We start from the raw sequence: 21,820 nt of genomic DNA, 5'->3' as shown, positions 1-21,820 counted from the left end.
TTTTAGTGCAAGCATCTTGGTACATTTAGATAACTTACTCAATTGCTGCTAAATTTATCCTTGATTTTTCTCTAGATTTGAATAGAACTAATTCACTATAAATTTTTCTTGGAGTTGGACCTTGCTTTGAGGACAGCTCAACATCATTAATCCAGGTTAATGACAAAAGTGCCTGATCATTTTTATCCCAGGCTACTGCAGCTCCTAGTTACCCTAATTAGAGAGATGGCATTGTCATTTCTAAGATTATAGAGAGTTGGAAGGTACTTTAAACATCATGTAGTCGAACAGTCTCATTTTATAAATAAGGAAAGTAAGGCCTACAGAAAAAATGTGATTTGTCCAAGGTCACACATCAGTCAGTGGCAGAATCAGTATTCAAGATCCTGGGCAAATACATCTTATTCAGTGATCTATCATCTCTAGAACATTGTTGCTCATTCTTCTGCATTTGTGTATTTGACTCCTTGGCTCCAATCTGACTTCCCTTGGAATAAAAGAATCCCAAGCACTCTCTTCATTCACATTATAATGCTTAGTTTCTTCTTTGATTGGATTCACTTAGCTCTTGAAGTAATCTATCAAAGACTTTTAACCCCTTCTTTTCCTTTCCACCTGATTTGATAAAGATCAAAAGAAGAAAGATAAATTGATGTTCAAAATTGTCCATCAAAACCTGAATCTTGGTGTTTCTCTTTTTTCCACTGCCAAAGAATAGCTCCTTCTCCATACCCTCTCATCATCTAACTGCTATGTATTTGCTAATTACTAAATAAACTGATTGCCCTCTAACTTCCAACTCTTCTATGGTTTTTACAATCTAGCTGCCTTCTCTTATAAAATCACACAATTTCAGAGCTGAAAGGAACTCACATGCCATATAATCCCTGAACAAGAAGAATCCCTACTGCAAATACACTTGGCAAGGGGTCATCCAGCTTTCATCTCAATACTTCCCTTTACCCCCTTGGACAATTCACTATACTTCTTTTGGATTGCTCTAATTGGAGCCAAGTAGAACTAATCTATTCCTTTTTCCCACCCTTTATACTTGAAGTTGATTATCATATACTTCCAGCCCTACTTGTCTCCTTTTTTCCAAGTAGGTCCTGATTTTCATATATAAGGCCTTTTATCATTTTAATTTTAATGAACCATTCTCTGGTTTCTTGATTTCCTCAGTTGAATATATCTAATTACCATACAATACAACCCTATTCCTACTCCTACCCTTTTACTTACTTTTACCCTTTTGTAGCAGGTATGTCCTTTTAGAACTATATTCCTATCATGAGCTTCATCCCACTAAGTTGTGATATTTATATAAGATCAGAATGGCCCCTTTCTGTTAGGCTTTCTAGTTCATTTTGCTTATCTGTACTTTGTGAATTTGCATATAAATATTTGAGTCCATGAGTCTTACTGTGTACCCTTTCTTGGATTTTGTCACCTATGAATATTTGGTTGTCCCTGCTGCTGTTTTTCTTTCACTGTATTGATTCTATGGTATCAAACTTGGCCTAAACAGTTGGTTTTTTTCTTTTCACTTCCAAGTTTTGATTTCATTTTTAATGTGACCTCATCAGCCCATTGTTAGGTATATTCCATTCCCATACAGTCATTCCAATATTTTAAGTCAAAGTCCAGAAATTTTCAGATAATACCTTCTTCTATTTTTATAGTCTCTAAGTTTAAATTTTATTCCTAACAATACACCTTGAATTAACTCAAGCAAAAAAGAAAGAAGATGCAAATGTAATCATCCCTTTTACTTGACTAGATTACTCATTTAATGTGACATAATTTTAAGGAAATATTTTTTCAAAAGAATCCATCTTGTATTTGGCTATTAATGTTATTTCCTAAGGAGGAATATTTTGATCCATCCTATATTAATTAATGTAAATTAGCTGAAGCTATATAATATCCTTTTTTCATCACTGGCCTCTGATCATTATGTGCTTTTTTAAAAGCTTCATTTGTTTTCATTTCATTTCACTGTTTAAATATAGCATAAATTACATCATAGGCATTATTAAATCATATAAATATGTAACAAAATCTAACTGTAATCTTATCTTCAGGGTCTAGGTCACTGGGCCACAATAGTTTTTGGTCTGTAAATAAACAATTTGATATGGATCCAAGCTATAACCTACATTACTAAGAATTGTCTTCCATTGCAAATATAGACAGTAAAAATATAGGATACTGTAAATCAGTTTTTCCCCCAATTTTTCTCAATTGTGGTAATGATTAACCATATAACACCAACAATATAACACAATATTAAAATGATAAATTATAATACTATTTGTAGCTGGAAATGAACTTACCTCTTGGGGAAATTCAATAAAATTATTGAAGGACAAGTTAATATATACCAATATATGAGCCAAAATTTTTAATTTAGGGCATTTGTCAATAAAGAAGCCCTAGAAGAAATTTACAAATAAAAAAAGATATCAATGATTAAACCATATATTAGTCCATCTTTTTTTCTGCAGTTTTAAAATCTACCTCTATGCCTTTTCTTCCACAAATCCATAACTTTCAGTTTATTCATATACCACAATTTTTAATAGTTAATTAAAATCACTTTTAAGTTAGGTGATTTTTTAAAAAACTGTTTGATTTGGGGGCAGCTAAGTGGTTTAGTAGAGAGAGTGCCAGAACTGGCAACGGGGTGTCCTGGGTTCAAATAGTTGCCTAGCCCTTACCACTCTTCCACCTAGGGAGCAATAAATAATTTTAAGACTGAGGGCATGGGTTTTTTTAAAAATTATTTGATCAAGGGCAACTGGGTAGCTCAGTGGATTGAGAGCCAGTCCTAGAGATGGGAGGTCCTAGGTTCAAATCTGGCCTCAGCCACTTCCTAGCTGTGTGACCCTGGGCAAGTCACTTGACCCCCACTGCCTAGCCCTTACCACTCTTCTGCCTTGGAGCCAATACACAGTATTGACTCCAAGACGGAAGGTAAGGGTTTAAAAATTTTTTTTTATTTGATCCTTTAAAATCTATTGAAATTCAAATGACAGTTAAATCAATATTAAAGTAATGAACTAATTGGCACAGCACCTTACATCACATGTTTGGGATTCACTTTTATCAATCTTTTACATGACGTCTGTGGATTGGTCGAATAGACAGTTAGGGCATATTAAATATCACTGCTTTGTTGTGGCAGAAAGGCTTGTGTAGCCCAATGAAACTATCAACTCTGCCATATAGGGTTACCCAAGATAGTGAGGTCAGACAACTGGATAGTTACAACAAAAGGTGATCCACAGGAGAAAGAAATGATGAACCACTCCGATAGCTTTGCCAAGAAAACCCTGTGGAACATCCAGAAATGATTAAAGAGATGACAATGGAAGATGATCCTCTCAGGTCAGAAGGTAACTAACTTGTTACTGGGGAAGAGCAGAACACAACTTCAAGTCACTCCAGTACTAATGAAGCATCTGGGCCAAACCTTAAAATTAAGTGTATTTCTTCCATATTGATGACATCTTAAAACTGCTACTCTAGCAAGGTTTAGCTTTGGATTATTTACATCTGTTGCATCTCTACTAAAAAAACCTTCCCCATATACAGCAAGTTTCTCTTCATCGTGTTCATCTTCGAATTTGGAGAGTAATTCTGGAGATAAATCTGATGAATCCAGTGGTGCTATTGATAATTTAGATTCAGTTTTTTTCTTCTTCCTTTTTTGATCCTTTCTGTCTTATCTGTTGTATTAGACTTTTTCTCTTGGTACTGATAGTTTATCAAATGAAAAAATGTGGTTGCTCATTATTTCATTAGAGGGTCTCACTTTAGAAATCCAGTGACTTTTATTTTTAGCTTCATTTTTATCTTCTGCCATTGTCATAAAGGGCATTGCAAAAGATACATATGCCAAGTCTGGGGTAGTTATGCCATCTTTATCAGTTTTTCTGTAGCTGGATAGGTGTCCTGATCGTGAACTTAAAGGTGTTAGGGACCTAGAAGATAGGGTTTTTTAATGTTTTTCTGTTTCTGAAGTTTCCGAGGTACTGTCCATCAAGAAGTTTTTTATTTTATATGACTTTTCTGAAACACTTTCTTCCTTTCCCCAACTGCAAGTTGGCATATAGATAGGACTGCCACAACTATCTTTAACTTTTGAGAAGATCAGATAGATATTTGAATGTTTCTTTGATGTCATATCTAAATCCCCTTTTATCTTCCATTTAAAAAGGAGGTTTTTGACATGGAGCTTGGATTGCTTTCTCCTCTTAAAATTTTTTCTAAGAGTAATTTTCTTCTCCATTTCTTTTGGAATAATTTTACTAAAAGATGGTTTAGGAAGATCTTGTTGCTTGAATACTTCATTGGTAATAGCTGATTTTTTTCTTTCTTTGGGTAAAGTGGTTTAGGACAAAGCAGTTTAGGGCAGAGCTTTGAAGGCAAAGGTCTTTTTGAAGGAGTTTTGACTGTGTAAACATCTTATTTAAAATTGAATTCTGTTCTTACCACTCCTAGGTTAAGCAAAATTGATGAGATCCTGATATGTTCCAGTTGCAACCCCAAGACAGCTAATTAAAATTACATCTCAATATGTTTCTCAGAAGTAATGGTAATGACGATGATAACAGTGGCCTGTTTCTTGTTTTCATTTTGTCGTAGTAGTTTCTCCTATCCCAAGAACTTCTACAGTCAAATGAGTTACTACCACTGTGTATGATGACTCCAAACAAATATGCCTTCTCCCTTTCAGGAACCCATCCAAGGCAGCTCCCAGTCCCTGTCCTCCAAATATGACCTTCTTAACTAGCTCTTTAAATTCTACCCTGCCTTTCTCTTCAGGAGCTCAAGAATCATGAGAATACCCCACGTGTCTCCACATTGTAACAGTTAAAATTTAGGGGAGACTGAGGCAGGTAGAAATTAGTTTCTCTCTGCAAGGGGTATTATATTTTATGAGGTTTATTAAAGGTTGAGAATTTAAGAATATACAAGTACGAAAAGGCAGGTGCCAGGTGGGCCATAAGGCCCACCCAAAATTTCACTCACATCATGAGGCGGTCTGTTTGCCAGCGGAGACAGGAAGTAAAGAGAGCCCGCCTATGGGGAAGACCCTTTAAATAAAATTTTGCTCTCGTCCCAGGTGAGAATTCAGTGAGATTAGAGGGCATTCTGGGAGCTAGCAAGGACTCCTGGGGAATGGAGTCCAAAGTTCAAATCTCAATTTTACAACATGCTTCCATTTCTTGCCAAAGACTTACAATCTGTGGCAATACTTGCTACAGTCTTTCTGTCAGAATTTGAGATTGTAGATAACTAAGACCCTTAGATATTTTCCACATGAACTGACATTAATCCAGTTCTTCCCCATTCTGTATTTGTGCAGTTGATTTTTTTAACATAGTACAGGAATTATTAATGCAATCCTTATTACTATTTCCACTGATAAAATTTATAATGATCATATCTCACATTTAGGCATTACATTCTAGTTTACTAAGATGACTTGCTCTAAATTGCTCCATGATATTTTATTATTATTTCCACTTACAAAGGAGAAAAGAGGCTTTGAGAGTTTGGACTTGTCCACAATATCTAACATTTACATAGCACTTTGAGAATCAAGAAATGCCTTAAATGCACTGTCTTATTTGATCAGTCAATTGCAAACATTTATTAAGTACCTATTTTATGCCAAGCACTGTACTAGGCCCTAGGGATTAATTACAATAATTAACCAATCTCTATTCTTAAGGAATTTAATCTCTAAGGGAAGGTATATATACAAATATATACCTGTAGAATAAACATGAAGAAATACAAATAAATATATTACAAGATAGTTTGGGAGAGAGGGCACTAAAGTAATTGATAGATCAGTAAATGCTTCATGTCGAAACTAGTATTTAAGCTTCATCTTAAAGAAAAAGAGATTCAGTGAGGTAGAAGTAGAGAAAAGGGACATTCCAGGCATATGGGATGGGCACTACAAAGGCATAGTAATGGAATATAGAGTATCTTAGAACCAGGAGATGCCTAATTTGAATGGGTTGATAAAGTACAGGACAAAAAGTAATATTCATTGAGGCTGGAAAGATAAATTGGGGCCAGATCATGAAAGGTTTATCAGCTAACAAAGGGTATGGTTTCAGAACAATCAAGAAAGACTTGTATGAACTGATGCAAAGTGAAGTGAGCAAAACCAGGAGAAAAAAATTATACCATTACAGTATATTATAAAGATAATAAAATTTTAAAGACAGTAATTCTGATCAACACAATTCCAAAGAACTCATAATGAAACATGCTATCCACATTCCCAACAGGGAGCTAATGAACTCAGAGTACAAACTGAAACAAATTTTCTTCTCTTTCTTTTTCTTTTGGACATGACTAATACAGGAATTTGCTTTGCATGATTTTATGTATTTGTAATGAGTTTTGTGTTCTTGCCTTCTCATTGGGTAAAGGAGGAGAAATAATATAAAATTGAAAATAAAATAAAATTGAACTTAAGTTTTTAAAAAGCCAACACGAGTTTACATTTTAACCTTCAGGTAAGAAGGAGCTACTGGAGCTCATTGAAAAGGGGAGAAACATGGTCCAATCTATATTTAAGGAAAATCACATTAGCAGCAGTGTGTAGGGTGGATTGGAATTATGAAAAACTTGAGAGAGAGACCAATCAGGAGATTGTTTCAATAATCTAGACAGGTGGTGATAAGAGTATGAACTAAGGTGATAAGCTATGTGCATAGAGAAAAGGGCTTGGATTCAAGAGATGTGATAATGGTAGTATGTAGATAGAAGAAGAAGAAGGAGTTGAGGATAAGACCTCAAAGTAATAAACTGGGGAGGGTAGAAGGATGATGATCTCTTCAACAGAAACAGGAAAGTTTGGAAGAGGGTAATGAGTTCAGATTTGAACATGTCAAATTTGAGAAGTCTCCGGTCATATCCAATATGAAATGTCTAATAAGCTACTGGGGATGAAGGACCAAAGTTCTAGGGAACAATTGTGTCTAGATATCTAGATCTATGAGTCATCTGCATAGAAGTAATAGTTAATTCTATGCAAATTGATGAGATTATTAAGGGAATGAGTATTTAGAGAAAAGAGTAGGGAACCTATGACAAAGTCTTGAGGAATGGCTGAGAAAGAGAGAGAAAGAAAGAAAATTGGAGTAGTACATGACCATCATCATTCTTCTGGAGCCTCTTTCAATGACAATAGTTTTGGATTTCTTATCTTCAAAGTTCATCTGGATGAGAATACATATTCACTTCACTGTCTAGGTCAACTTTTACTGTCTCTTCATTTATCTTAAGCTTCAGTTCCTTCTTCTATATTTCTTGTACCCTGATTCACCGTAATGAAGACAGAAACAAAGTAGGAATTGACTAGTTCTGCTTTCTCTCTCGTTTATTGTTGTATCATGTGTTCTATCCATTTGTCTTAACACCTTTTTTGTTTTCCTTAGCATTTTTCTCATCTGTATATCAGGATGAGGAGAGGAGGAGAGATCCATAGTGCTTTCTTAATTTGTATCCTTGTTTTCCTTGGCACCTTAAGAAGTCAATTCTTCCCTGGCCAACACCTCTAATCAAAATTAATTTACAAAAATAAACTTGCCCAGTACCTCTACCAAACAGCTCATAAATATGGACTCACCACTTTGAAAATGAGTACCAACCTATAAGCAGGCCACAATACCAACATGTCTAAGTGTCATTGTATCATTTCTCAGTGTTCAAACTGGGTCTTTTTTCACAAACAGTCTGATCCTATAAAGATAAGGGTAGAACATAGCTATCCTTTCTCTCCATTTCTCCTCCCACTGCTTTCATCATTTGAATTATTGCAATAGCCTTATAGAATAATACCTCCCCCCAGTTTCTCCCTTCTAACCCATCTCACATATTTCTAGTATTTTGAATGTTACTATATAATCTTGGGCACTCACTCCTTTGTGATCCAGTTTCTTCTTGTGTAAAATCAAATGATCTTTCCTTCTCTGACATGCTTTGATCTGCCTCAGCCTTTTCTTTCATCATGCCATTCCCGTTTAAGAACTTACAATGATTCCATTTCTTATTATTGTGTCTTACATCTGCCATCTCGATTTCAAGACTGACCCTATGTTAGAGGAAACAGTATGCTATCATGGTCAAAGCACTGGATTTGGAATTAGAGAATCCTCATCCTATTCTGATTATTTCTTTATTATCTATAAAGCATCAGCCTGGTCATTTGGTGCTTCTGGGCCTCATTTTCCTCCTCTATGAAATGAGAAGATTAGACATGATGACCTGTCCTTTTCAGCTCTAAATCCATAAGCCTATAAACATTATTTAGCTCGTTCTTGCCAGTTTTTTCTCAGGATAAATTAAGATGGTTCAGTTTAATTTTTTATTCAGTGTATTCCTACAAATCACTATAAATCCTTATCAATCAGAAGGGATCATATAAAGGTCCTTAGTCCTTCATTCAGTTGCAATTAAACTTTATATTGCTCTAAGAGAATAGGACAAAGATTATTCCTCTTAGGAAGAACAAAGATCCTAAAGGTGAGCTCATAGTAAAGCTGCACTGGAGTTTCTATACATCATAGTCAAGTCTGATTTCTATTCATTTCTGATGAAGAGTGTTGCTGGTATTTCTACCAGCCTTGCACCCGCATGCATACATGCACATACACATCCAACATGCTCGCACACATCCACCAAACAAGCCTTGTAATCTTCCATTACCAACACTTACGAAGGACTCATCAACCCAATGTGTCACCTCCCCTGCTCCTCCTATGCTGCTCACTATGCTGAAGGGTCATTGGCCTCCTTGGACTTCTATTTTTTCAGCGGAGAAAGGTGGAGTGGAAGAGGAGGAGAAGATACAGAATGGGAAAGACAGAGGTAAAGGCAGCTGGGCAGGTTCTCTGGCCTAGAAGAATGGCCAAGCCATACATCTCTCCCTTCTCTGCCTCTGTACTTCTCTTCCTATCGCCACTTTCCCAAGCCTATGATAACCCTATATCCACAAGCATTTAAATGCTGAGCCTCCTGTGTGACCATCTATGATGCACTAGATCTTGTTGGGGTGTGAAGGTGCCAGAGGGAAGGCAAGAATATCAAAGAAATATCAGACATGGCCTCTCCCTTCGGGCAGTTTATAATCTACTCAGAAACAGTACCAGACTACACACACGAAACAATTAGAGATCTTTTCAGGGCTCAATTGTCATTTTGATTATAAGTGCAAACAGAAGTCCATGTGTACTGGAGTTATCAAAAGTTATCAAAAAAAAAAAATAGAGAAGCTGGTACTCTGACTAGACCTTGAGGGATGGGTAGAATTTAGATGAGTGGAGGAGGAGGAGGGAGGGAAATCCACATGGCGACTCAGGATATTAGAGTAGTAAATGTGTTTAATTGGTAGAATGGAGCCAGATTGTGGAAGACCTTGAAAGCCTGGAAGAAAGGTTTGGACTTGAGGCAAAAAGCAATAAACTATTACAGTAGAAAAATAACAGTGTAAGTAAGTACAATTGTGTCTATCTGCTCCATCATACCTTCTGTCTTTAGATATGTGTCCATCTGCTCCTGTAGTTGGATAATTAATAGATTATACTGATGTCAGTAATGGCACTACTCAGATCCTGGTTTTTTTCAATCTTCTTCTCAAAATATCTCAGTGGCCCATAACCCTTGCACATATATACCTTAATTCCTCCACACGCTTCCTAAGTAGATAAACCAGTGGCTAATATTCTGTCAGAAGACACAGGGAGTGGTAAGATGAGGCATTTTTGACCCTTAGGAGGGCTTAAATTCCTGATTAGATTAGAACCATAGCTACTGCAAAATTGACCTGCTCTTCTTACCAATATCCAATAAATAAGTAGCAAGTTTGGATATAGTCAGCTCTTGATTATACCCCAAAATAAGAAGAAACTCTAGTTATAGATTATCCAAAAGTGAAAAGTTCTGTTTAGCTTTGGAATGTACCTATTTGTTGCAGTTGAGGTGGTATTGAAAAAGAAGAGGTAGCTCCATTGGCAGTTCAGTCATAGATGTCTAGCATGATTTCAGGGTTGGATTCTGAGAGAGAGAGAGTAAATTCATTACAGAAAACACTTTCCTGGGGACTAGTACATTCATGATTCAATAGACATGGCTCCCAGGATCACAGAATTAGAACTAAAAAGGAGTTACTCCGCCCTGAGAAAGTGTAACTGGACAAAAAATGAGAAATTCTTGGTTTTTGCCCCTTTTTTCTCTTACTTTTCATGCTGATCACTATCCTTGGGCATGTCACAACTAGATTACAATTTACTTATTACATTAGTTACCTATTGGTTTCCATGTTGAAATTTGAGAAATTAGCCTACTCTCATCAGTAAGCAAACCATTTCTTAAGTTAGTTTCTTCGGCAGCTTCCAATAACCTATAGTTTCTGTTGACTCTTACTTGTTTCTGTTTTAATAAGTAACATTTTTTTACAAGATCCCCAAACTTTGGGTACAAATCAGATGTGGAGCCTGTAGCCCATTTGTATTCACTGATTTAATATAGCTATGCCTTGACTTTTGGGAAATTACATATTTAAAATATGGCTCAAGGAAGGACAGAAAGTTCTCCAGGTTCCTTATTTTGTCCTCTAGCTAAGAGCTCTTCTCAGCTCCTTTCTGTGGGTTGTACATATTTAATCTTGACTGGGGCAAAGCCCAGAAGCCCAGGTGGATTTGCCCTCTCAGTCTGATATAAGGGCTAAAGTATTTTGCTAGTTACTTTTAAGTAGAGTAGGGTGATTAATTGATTCCTTTGATCACCATCCTTACCTAAGAATTCTTATCTCCACTTTACATATGAGAAAGCTGAGAGTTTGATAGATTAAGTGACTCGGTTATGCTCACACAGCAAATAAGTATCTGAGACAGAATTCAAAACTTAAATCTTTTAATTACAGAGCTTTTACTGTATCCACTCTGCCATAGAGAAGACTAACCTCTGTACATTCTCTAGAGGCTACCTAGCAGCCTATCAGGAAATGTCTCCAGGCAAGAAACAGGACCTGAAGGAACAAGTCTACCTAAATTTTCTTTTTTCTTCTTTCTAATGGCCCATACAACCAGAAATACTGAAACTGGCAACCCCTGTTTCTCTAGCTTTACCAGTCTTTGCCTGGCCTGTTGCCTTCCCAAGATTATTTCTTTAAAGCAACTGCCAAATTTTTTTCATAGTACAGAGTCCAATCATACAGTAAGTGGTAGGCTGTTAGAGTTTTCTTTGCAATGTGGTATGGATATTCATGACATTTTATGGCCCTACTGGCATGATTCTGAAACATGCCAAGGTTGTGAACTCAGAGGCCCAAAGATTCTTTAGGTTTGTGTCTTGGACACTCTTGAGTAAGTGTATTGTCCAATGGTGCAAGTACTTTAGCTATACAATGACCCTTTTTTCTGCTTGGAAGTTAGGCATACCTCACACCACCCCATCCCAAAAAATTGTTATGCTATATGCTGTCCCCTAAAGGAAATGACTGTAGAATTCATTTTAAAAGGTAAGTATGTAAAATAAAGAAAAAAATGGTTAAGAGAAAATGAGAAGAAATAAGCCAGAAGATAAAGATAATGGAAGGATGGTAACATGACGTAATAGTTCCTTGATTTCTTCAGTTAACTGACCTTCATCTCTATTCCAGATCAGCAGCATTCTGAACCTCATTCTCATAGTAGGAGGAAAGGTTATTTGCTAAAATGGAAATAGTGAAGGGAGATTTGAAGGTCTGAGAATAGATCTGGAATAGCCATAGTAGGGAATAGTAGAGATAAACAGAAATTTGTTTTAAAGTTGACAAGTAGCACAGAAAGCCAATTTGATGTCGGACAATAGTCTTTAATAGGTCAGGTCTGAGTAATTTTGTGCCTTATCCATTAGCACTTGGCAGTCTTGAAAGAAGAGAACCAAAAATGGACTAGGAGGTAGAGTGATAATAGTTTGAGGGTTCATGTAGATGTTTAGATGAAGTTAATATTGAAGTCGTCCATCATGGAATCTAGACTGGGAAAACACTCTTGTAAGTAGGAGCCAGCTAATGTACAGGGTAAAATTACTATTGAGTATTACAAGACCTGAGAAGAGCAGTTTAGAGCAATGAGATTGATGACAAATAAAGAGATTGTGTTTCGAGGGAAAACACAGCCTTGTGATACCGAGTTCCAGGTCATGGTCCTTATGTTTGAAGTGACCAGTATAGGGTGAAGTTGAGAGCTTGGGGAAGCAAAAAGAAAAAGGCACTTTGAAATCCAAGTCTAAAGGTTGTTGATATGAACATTAAAGTTGCTGAATGTAATACAGAGGACAGGGAGAAAAGGAAGAACATGAAATAGGTACTAAAAGCATCTAAAAAAATGGAAATGGGTCATAGGGGACTAGAGACTATAGTTACAATGATTTGAAGAAGATGGCATAGATTGATGGTAAATGGCCAGGGGAGAATGGTGGTCCAGAAATGGTAGTGGGTGCTTATCTCCACCTTGGCCATTGAATCAGGAACATGAGAGAAAGTGAAGCATCAGTAGGAGAGGGTAGTCTTCAAGGGAAGAGCCAAATTTCTGTGAGGGGTAAGAGAGGTAAGATTCAAATGTACAGATTTTAAGATACATCAACATGCAAATACAACTAGTGTAGATCAGTCCCCATTATTGTAAATGAACTGTTCCTGTCTATAAAGGTATAGTCTTCCTCTTCATTCTCCATTTATCTCCCTTCCCAGTCAATAGTACCCATTCCCCAGAGACTCTTTTCTTATTCCCACCACCTTTTCATCCACTATGTCTTTTTTATTTTTTAACCCATGACATTCTTCATGTCAAATAAGTGAGCTTTGTCCCTGGATCCTGGCACAAATACTCTGTGTTGCCTGCCAGGAAAATCCTGACCCAAGAAGGGGGGAACTAACTGGTGGTTATTCTGTACCCTGCATCCCAAAGTCTATCTAACATGCTCCTTGTTGTTTCCATCATGCGCAACGCTTCCTAACTTCGTTTGGGGTTTTCTTGGCAAAGATATTAGAATGGTTTGCTATTTCCCTTTCTAGCTCATTTTACTGATGAAGAACTGAGGGAAACAGTTAAGTGACTTTCCCAGGGTCGCACAGTAGGTGTCAGAGCCAAATTTGAACTCAAGAAGATGAGTGAGTTGTTGTCTTTAGACCCAACACCTAACATTCCCTAGGGCAGAGATTTTTCTGAAGAAGCTCACCATTTCACACAGCTCTGCCCATCTGTAGCATTTAAACAGCCTGCAGACAGAGAAACTGAAATGCTGTGTAATCACCTCAGTTTCCGGTGTGCACTCCAGATATACCACAGGAGAAGACTGCCCTAGGGGCTTAGCCTTCCAATGGTAATAGCCATCCTGCAAGAGTAGGCTTGGTTATAATCCCCTTAGGGTCTACTCTTGATCCTAAACTGCTTTTAGAATATGTAAATTGAAGCAGTATTGAGAAACACCACAGTCTTGGCTCACTAAGCTGTTCTCCATAAGCCAAATACTAGCCCAGAGTACCATTATGGTTGACAAGTATCATGATAGAGGACTAGAGATCTACAAGCTTGAGTTATCCAATATGTAGCCACCTTGTTACGAGAGGTGCCCCATATGCCACAAACTTTGCGCCTCAGTCTTTGGACTTCAAAGCCACATGAGGGTACATCAATAGATGATAATGCACAAAGACAATTGTCATTCTCGGTCACCGAGAGACTACCACTACTAGCCACCTTACCATGTTAGAGGAAGAGGGGGGGAAAGGGGGGTGCAATTGGCAGTGATTTCATTTCCCTTCTTAGCAACCCATAACTTGTTAAAATCATGGCACTGGGTAGATGGACCACAGAGAAAGCAGTGGCTACTTGGTGAGGGATTCCAGTTCTCTACAGACAACTAAAATCAGAATGCTGTACCATGGGAACAGCAGCAGCAACAGGTATAGTTGTCCCTGACCTATGTTTCCTGGCCTCACACCTTCTTGATGTTTATGCCTAATCTCTTCTTCATTTTTACCATTTGCTCTTCCAGATGTACAAGGTTTTTGTCTCCAGATACCTGGGACTATTCCCTCCTGTAAGAGGGTTGGAAGTATCTGCTCACAGGGCAGGATTGTAGATGAGGTGGAGGTATCAGGAGATTGGGGTGGACCATTAGTTTGTGGCCTGCAAAATTTTAAAGGACTTGAAATGTGGCCCTGAAACCAAAATGCATGTTTCACTCTAGTAATAAAAGCTCACTCAATTTGGCTATGCTCCTGAAATTAGTCCTTTTTGTATATGAAACTACCAGAGCTGATAAAGTGTTAAATATTCTTCTCTGGTTTGAGTTACTGAGATCAATAATATAGAACAAAAGTGAATAAAATGAAAATGGTATCAGTTCCTTCAGATAAAATTATATGCAATTTGTCTCAGTGAGGCAGTTTTGGTCTCAACACAAAAATGGGATCAAAAGACCACTCAATGACTCTTGCAAACTTCCCAACTGTATTCTTGCCCAACCTAGGCCCTTTCCAACTCTGCCCAATAACTTCCCTCCTTCAAGTGTTTCTGCTTCATTTAGATCCTCTCCCTACATTGCATCTACTAACCTGATCCCAAAATATCTTTGGAGGTAGCAAATAGTTTTGAATGTCTTGGGTTCTGAGGCAGTGTTAGAGGCTTCAAGGATGAGTACAGTTACAGTTCAACATTTTATGCATAGCACAAAAACAGAAAAAAATATAGCTCTGTTCAGGTCACTTTTATTTCATTCATTTTTAGAGACAGCTTATTAGTACCTCATTGACATTCATTATGATATCTATCTGTCTGTCAGAGATTCCTACTGATTTTTGTCCCCTGCCAGACATTCCTCTATATGGGTATTTTCTTTAGGACTATTGCAATTGCACTTAAGGACAACATAATCTTACTTGGCTCAATCCTGTAGTAAGAGTTAGAGGGGCCTGAAATCAATTACAAAGAGGAAAAAAGGAAAACTAAGAAATCATGGAGACAGGGCAAATAGCCTCTGAAAAGCTTGCTGTTAGATAGGAAATTCAAGAGTGACTTAAATATTTTGTTTCTGTTTCTGCTGCACAGGTTAGCCAGGAGAAGCTGGACCAAAGGGTAGCACAAGTGAGTACGGTCTAACCTTGCTCCCTGTCTTTTCTCATCCCATTCTTTCTTTCTTCATATTACTCTCACCTCACTTAGTTTCCCCTCTTTCCTGCTTACAAAATATACTACCCAGACCCTGGCCATGTTGAATTATAAAAGGTCTCTCTTTCCTCTAAAATCTGTCAGTCTACCTACCCCATTATTCCTTTTTCCAAAACCAGTACATTTCAGGAAGTGTACTCTAAATGTGACTTGCCTTCTTTGAGAAGTTGTTATTTTGGGGAATTGAGTTGGGAAGAGGTTAGCAAATCAGAGAAGTCACTGACTTAAAAGCAGCTGTCAATTTCTGTACCCAATGGTGGAGTGTAAAAGAATGGATCTGCACAACTTCCCAGTGCCCTCAGGCTACCCTTGACAGCAGCACCTTTTTCCTCCCCAATCTTTCCCCTCTTATTCCCCACCCCCATCTTTGGAACATTAACTTGACCACAGATCCTTGCATCATAGACTGATGGTAAGCTGTCATGGATCAAACAGTGTCTGCAAAGCAAGTGATGGTCCCATGATATCAATCTGCTAACTCTTGTCCAAAAGTGGCAGGCTATTCTTATGCCTTCCCACCTCCTAGAAAAATGTGAAACTATAAATTCCTACATAAGCTACAAGAAAAACGCTTGGTTAACTGTCTGAGATAGTCTCATTCTTCCCCAGTCTCATACCTTCTTCATCTTAAGCTAAAGACCTTGACTCTAGTTCCTTCTCCCAAATGTTACAACTTCACATTTGCTTAATTCATGCCAAAAAAGGGTGGAATCAGATTGCAATGCCAGGGGACATTGTAAGCAGAGGTATAATTCTTTTTTTAAACCCTTACCTTCCATCTTGGAATCAATACTGTGTGTTGGTTCCAAGGCAGAAGAGTGGTAAGGGCTAGGCAATGGGGATTAAGTGACTTGCCTAGGGTCACACAGCTGGAAAGTGTCCAAATTTGAACTCAGAACCTCTAACAGTATAATTCTTGAAGCACAGGTTCTTCAGTTACTCATCCCATTTTTCCCTTGTTTTCTTCCCTATAATCATCTTTCTAGGTTACAAACTTTTTAGACTAAGTGCCCTACTCACCACAACAGGATGAGGAAAGAATTGCTTAGTCCCCAAAACTATAACCAGTGAACAACCTTCTGGGATCTTGAGGAAGGGAAGGAGTGATAGTATTATAATCACAAATTCTCCAGTGACTTTTTTTCCTAGGATAAGTCAAACTCTCATTCTGCTCATGTGACCCTCTCCCCAACTACAGTCTCCTCTACCCTAACTTTTAGGTAGTTTCCTTTGCTGATATGACATCCTCAAAAAACCTACTTCTGCAGCAAAGAGTATTTAGATAGGAAAGAATTGCTTAGTGGCCCAAGAAAAAATAGTTATCTCTTCTGCTAAGCTTCGTGGATTTTGAGTGTCTCCTCCATACATTCACTCTCTTGGAGCAAGTCCTTCCTTACTTTTTCAACTGATAATTTGAGGATAACAATCCTGACTTCCCTAAAGAACAGAGAAGACATATATATATATATATATATACATATATATATATATATATACACATATATATACTTCTAGAGATGAGAGAGACTTTGGAAGCCATCTAATCTAACTCACTTACATTGTAGAGAAGTAGACAGAAGCCCCAGAAATGAAGTGACTTATTCACAGTCATACAGCTAAACCAACAGCAAAGCAGAGATTAGGGTCTAAGTCTTTTGATGCCCAGAGAGCTTTCCCCCATGGGGTCATGTAGCCCAGGGGACCTGCTCCTCACCAGTTTCTCAATATGTTAGGATTTGTATGACAGTCTTGAATACTGTAGTGTGTCCATTTGAAACACAAACTCTAAATTATTGCTATCTCAGCCCACATGAAATAACCTTCAGTTTCCATTCTCTTCCTAATTTATAGCCAGTGCTTCTTTCCCTTCCTAATATTTCCAGATGCTGTTTCTTCCTCTCCCATCCCCACTGCCAAACCTTTTTGTCTCAGTATCTTTAGCAAGCTCCAATTGCTACCTTTCATCTCATACATTCATAGAGCTGGAAGGCATCTAAGCTGACTTCTTATTTTGCAGATAAAGAGACATCACGACCCAGTTCTTATCCCTTCTTTGGAAATATGCCCTATTCCTGAAGCCAAACATGACCTTTAAAGGTGCCCCAAAGGACCTTCCTTCCCTGCCCCCCATACTCCAAGAAAACAGTATTCCCCTGCCTAAGAGGAGAGCTAGAAATAATTCTGCCCAACCCATCTCAAGATGCACTCTGCTTTTAAGATAAGGATCTCAGCAGCCTGAGACCTACATAGATTATTCTCCTGATACCAAACCTTAACTGTGTTTGCCCAGAAACCATTGCAAGAAAGAATGTATATCTCTCGTTTTACTAACAGTAGATCTGTCCTGCAGAGACTCAGAGGACAACAGAACAAGCTGGCATTGACATGATGAAGGCAGAGCCTTCCCCCAGAGGCACCTTCCCATCCATCATCTTTCCAGTGCACACCTGGACCAAGCCTGCAGTCTGCCTGTCACCACAGCACCAGGACTAGGGGAGCCAATGATGATGAGAGGAGGGGAGGGATTGCCAGAGGGTCCTACTGGTGGGCCCTTCCCTTTCAGATTCCTGCATGTACCAGCATCATCACCACTCCCCTCAGGGCATGGTCTCATCTCTACAACCAGGAATTTCCCAAGAGGTTTAAAAAGAAAGAAAGAAAAAAGCACTAATCCTGTGTCAGTGACCTGATGAGTTTCTTTCTGACTTGCTGCCAAAAGATGGGTGATTTCCCCGGGGGGGGGGGGGGGGGGGGGGGAAGGGGGGTCTTCACTGTTTTCCCACATGACCCTTGACCTTTTAAAAAATACCAGCAAGTTTTCTTCTATCACAGAAAGAAAACTTCAGACCCGTGCTCAGTTTTGTAGACACCCAAACCCAGGCCACATGCTAAAAATAGACTCTTTCCTCTCATGATTGGGTTTCTGCTACATTTGACATTGCATGCTCTGTAACCTGGGAAAGAAAGCTCAACTGCTGCTATAGCCCCATACAGTCCTTTCCTATACCAGGAATCACGGGCAAGTTTACTGTAGGCCAGGGAGGGTGTAGATGAGAGCCACGTGTGTCTGTCTGCTTTTCCCTAGAGGCCATTTGGTGAAGCCATCTTCTGCCTTTCTTTGTGCTTAGATAGTTCTTGGCATACATGATAATCAGTCCCGATTCTTGGTGATTTTCTTTTTCCCCCTCCTTTTTGGTCTCCAGTGTGTTATTTTTAGAAGGGGAGCTGCTATAAATATTTATAAAGGGCAGTGGCTGGAATGAAGCACCAGACTCCACAGCTGGCTCCCTGCATTCTCTCTGCCTCGGCCGACCTCCAGCCTCCGCCTGAACAGAGCCAAGGAAGGCCTGTGAGCGGGGCCCAGGGGCTACAGACGATTTCCTATGGAAACAAGTAGGATCTGTCAGGCAGGAACAGAGCTACTTAGGACAACAGATTGTTTACATCTCCTTTAACTCTGTCCTCTCTCCTTTTCCATGACCCTTAAAGGAATCTAGGGGTGGAAATCATAGTCAACAGACACTTTAAGGCCGAGTCCTCAAGCATATCTCTGCAGATTAGATACAAGAGGGAAAGGGCTGCAAAAAAGAGCTACATTAGCTATTAAGGACCAAGAAGGAAAATGGGAGATGAGAGGGAGAGCTGCTTTCACAGGGCTTTGGGGGCTCTTGAAATGCTAAGTCAGGCAGCACGTGCTCAGGAGAGCATCAGCTCCAGAAGAGCCCGATCCAGGTGAGAGAGAGCCCGACGGCTCTGGAGCTGGGATGTCAGACCTCCAGGGCTCGTCTCTGAGGCTCCCCTGAAGGAAGCTGCCCCTCTTCCTCTTCAAACCAGGTTTAGGAAAGACAGTAAACTGACAGACAGAAGCTTTGAAGGGGATAACTTTCTTGTCTACCTCAAAGGGTTATTGACTGGATCAAGTGAGTTCATGGAAAAATACTTGGCAGTATATGTTATATGACTGTTAGGTATTGTCACATTGTGGCATCTCTTCAGAGGAGCCCAGAGAATATTCTTATCCCAGTTCTTATGGAGATTGAAAGCATAAGTCTCCTTACTAATGGCTTTAGGATCATGTAAATACCTGCCAGGAGCTGAGTAGCATTGACTTTGGCAAAATCACACACTTTCAGCCTTAGAGGATTTGCTTAAAGAGTAGGGACCCTAGCCCTAGGGGTACCTCTTAGAATTGATTAATTCTAAGACAGAAGAGCACTAAGAGCTAGGCAATTGAGGTTAAGTGACCTGCCCAGGGTCACATAGCTAGGAAGAATCTGAGGCTGGATTTCAACTCTTCCCCAATAATGTTTTGACCACTAAACACTCATTTCACAGTATCTCAGTGTCAGAAGAAATGTTAAATGTCATCCAAGCCGATCTATCCTGAAGATCCGATCCCTTCCATCCATCTTCTGCTTAAAGACCTCCATTAAAAGAACCCACAACCACCCATTCTGTTCTTGGAGAGCTCCCTTTAATCAAAGGTTTTTCCTCTGATAATAAGAGCTCACATTAACATAGCACTTTAAGGGTTACAAATAGCTTTAATATCATTTGATTTGATCCTTACACCAAGCCTAGATCTGCCTCTGCAGCTTTTAACAGTTGCTCGTGCATCTGTCATCTGGCACCAAGAAGAACAAGATCAGCATCTCTTCTGTATGACAGCTCTTCAGTTGTGCCCCCCTTTGCTACCAAGCCTTCTCTTCGGGCTAGTCATCCTTAGTTCCTTCCACTGATTCCTATATGACATGATCTCCAGGCTCCAAAAGAGAGGTTGTGATTTGCCCAAAGTCACACAAGCAGTGAACTAGCAGAGCTAAGAGTCAAACCCAGGTTCTCCGGCTTTTTCTACTGTACCATATTCTCCTCATTTCCTTTATGCCATGGTAGACTCCAATAAATCATCCTCCTTCTCTATGGAGAACTTTTTCTGGTGATAATGTGTAAAACATTTTGCGAACCTTAAAGCACTGTGTGTCAATTATGTTTGTTATTATCATGCTGGTCACACTACCCTGGAGGTACTCTGGCTTCTTCCTGCAGTTCCATTTGTTCTGACAGCCTTCCCAGCTGGTGGGTCTTTCAACTATAGATATAGACTCAGACAAAAAGCCGCGTCCCTCCTTGCTTACTCCCTGCCATATAATCACTGACAAGTCATCCATTACAGGCAAGCTGATATTAGTAGAGCAATTAGGATTTTTCTGCAATTAGAGCTGTCCAAAACTGAAATGGACTACCTCAGACGGTTGCTCCCTATCACTTTCTGGTGGAGCTTTTTAATAATTTGTTGGCTAGACCACAAAGTAAATGCATGCTCCGTCTCAGTTCTGGATTGGCCTGAGTGATGGCTGAAGTTCCTTCCATCCCTGAGGCTCTGATTTTAAGTTGCACCTGTCTGAAGAATGACTATGGTCCTCCTATACCTGCTGCTCTCTCTGTTGGGAAAGCTTTCTTTTTTCCCACAGGTAAGAGTAGCTTCAAAGCAATCACTCATCTTGTTGAGCCTGTTTAGGTACCAGATGAGCCCCTGGGCTAGAAAAAGTTCAGCTAATAGGCAAACCAGGCCAGGTTGAAGGAAACCTTCCATACTGGTGCCCACACAGATGTTTTCCCTGGGCCTATATTAGACAAAGCTGCAATCTGATGCTGTCAATGCTGAGGAAACAGAAGAATTCTGAGCAGATGTGCAGGGAAGGGCCAGGGTAAGAATCTACAGGAGGAAAAAGAGGAAAGAAAAGGGGGTGCCATCCTCACATCACTATATCCTGCATGCCTGAGAGTTCTGGACACAATAGGTTTGGGCTGGTGCCTATATGCCAAGTACCTCTTTATACACCAGCCATTAATATGGCATTCAATTCAATTCAACAGATGTTGAGTAAATATCTCTGCTAAGCAATGGGCACATCACAGTGACCACCATTTGTTGCTCATAAAAGATTGTCTTAAGCTGAGTTTGCCAGTCTGGATGTGAGTGGTATAGGGATTCAGAGACTTGGTAAGTAGATGATGATAAAAGATTTGCTTGTGTTAGAAAAGATAGCATAATGGATGGAGAGCTGACCCCAAACCAGAAAAAAAAAACCTGGATTCAAGACCTGCCTCTAACACCTACTTTGGTAGGGCACAGCCACCATCTTATAAATAATTCTAAGACTGTGAAGGTGCCAACCTGCATTAGTAATAGAGTTTCATCACCCTAAAATTCCTTCTACTTGAAATTGTAGTTCCTACCCCTTTCCCCTATGAACGAATAGGAATATTGTTGAGCAGTATGTCATCTCTAGGAGACTTCAATTCACAACTTGAGTCTGGATATATCCCCAAGGTAGCATTTGGATCTCTATAGCTATGTGCCAAAACATCAATTTCACATAAGTTATTTTTCAGAGATAGGGTGGGTATAGATGCTAAGTGTGATATTACATGCCCTATTGTAGACATCAGAGGCCCCATAATCCCTCTAAGATGATGCATTGCAGCCTGTTGGGTCTAACCTGTGTAAAGATTAAAATTTAGGGGAAACTGAGGCAGGTAGAAATTAGTTTCTCTCTGCAAGGAGTATT

General features: G+C 39.1%; 1 protein-coding gene across 11 annotated transcripts in view; it reads left to right on the top strand.

The window, feature by feature from the left end:
- The window catches only part of DTNB (dystrobrevin beta), a 398,765-nt gene extending 378,584 nt beyond the window's left edge, over positions 1-20,181 (top strand). For 6 of the 11 annotated variants that reach the window (XM_056813141.1, XM_056813139.1, XM_056813140.1 and 3 more), the window contains 2 exons: positions 15,129-15,164; positions 17,599-20,181. In XM_056813141.1, coding sequence (XP_056669119.1) covers positions 15,129-15,133 — 5 coding nt within the window. In that variant the 3' untranslated portion in view covers positions 15,134-15,164; positions 17,599-20,181. Of the gene's footprint in view, positions 1-8,847; positions 11,248-15,128; positions 15,165-17,598 lie in introns of all 11 variants that reach the window. The other 5 variants (XM_016424694.2, XM_016424700.2, XM_016424705.2 and 2 more) reach the window with 2 other exon arrangements.
- The last annotated feature ends 1,639 nt before the right edge of the window (positions 20,182-21,820 follow it).

Source organism: Monodelphis domestica, chromosome 1 (assembly GCF_027887165.1).
Source record: "Monodelphis domestica isolate mMonDom1 chromosome 1, mMonDom1.pri, whole genome shotgun sequence".
In the NCBI taxonomy this organism is placed as follows: Eukaryota; Metazoa; Chordata; class Mammalia; order Didelphimorphia; family Didelphidae; genus Monodelphis; species Monodelphis domestica.
The sequence above is the reverse complement of the archived record's forward strand: the minus strand, read 5'-3'. Positions and strand labels throughout refer to the sequence as shown.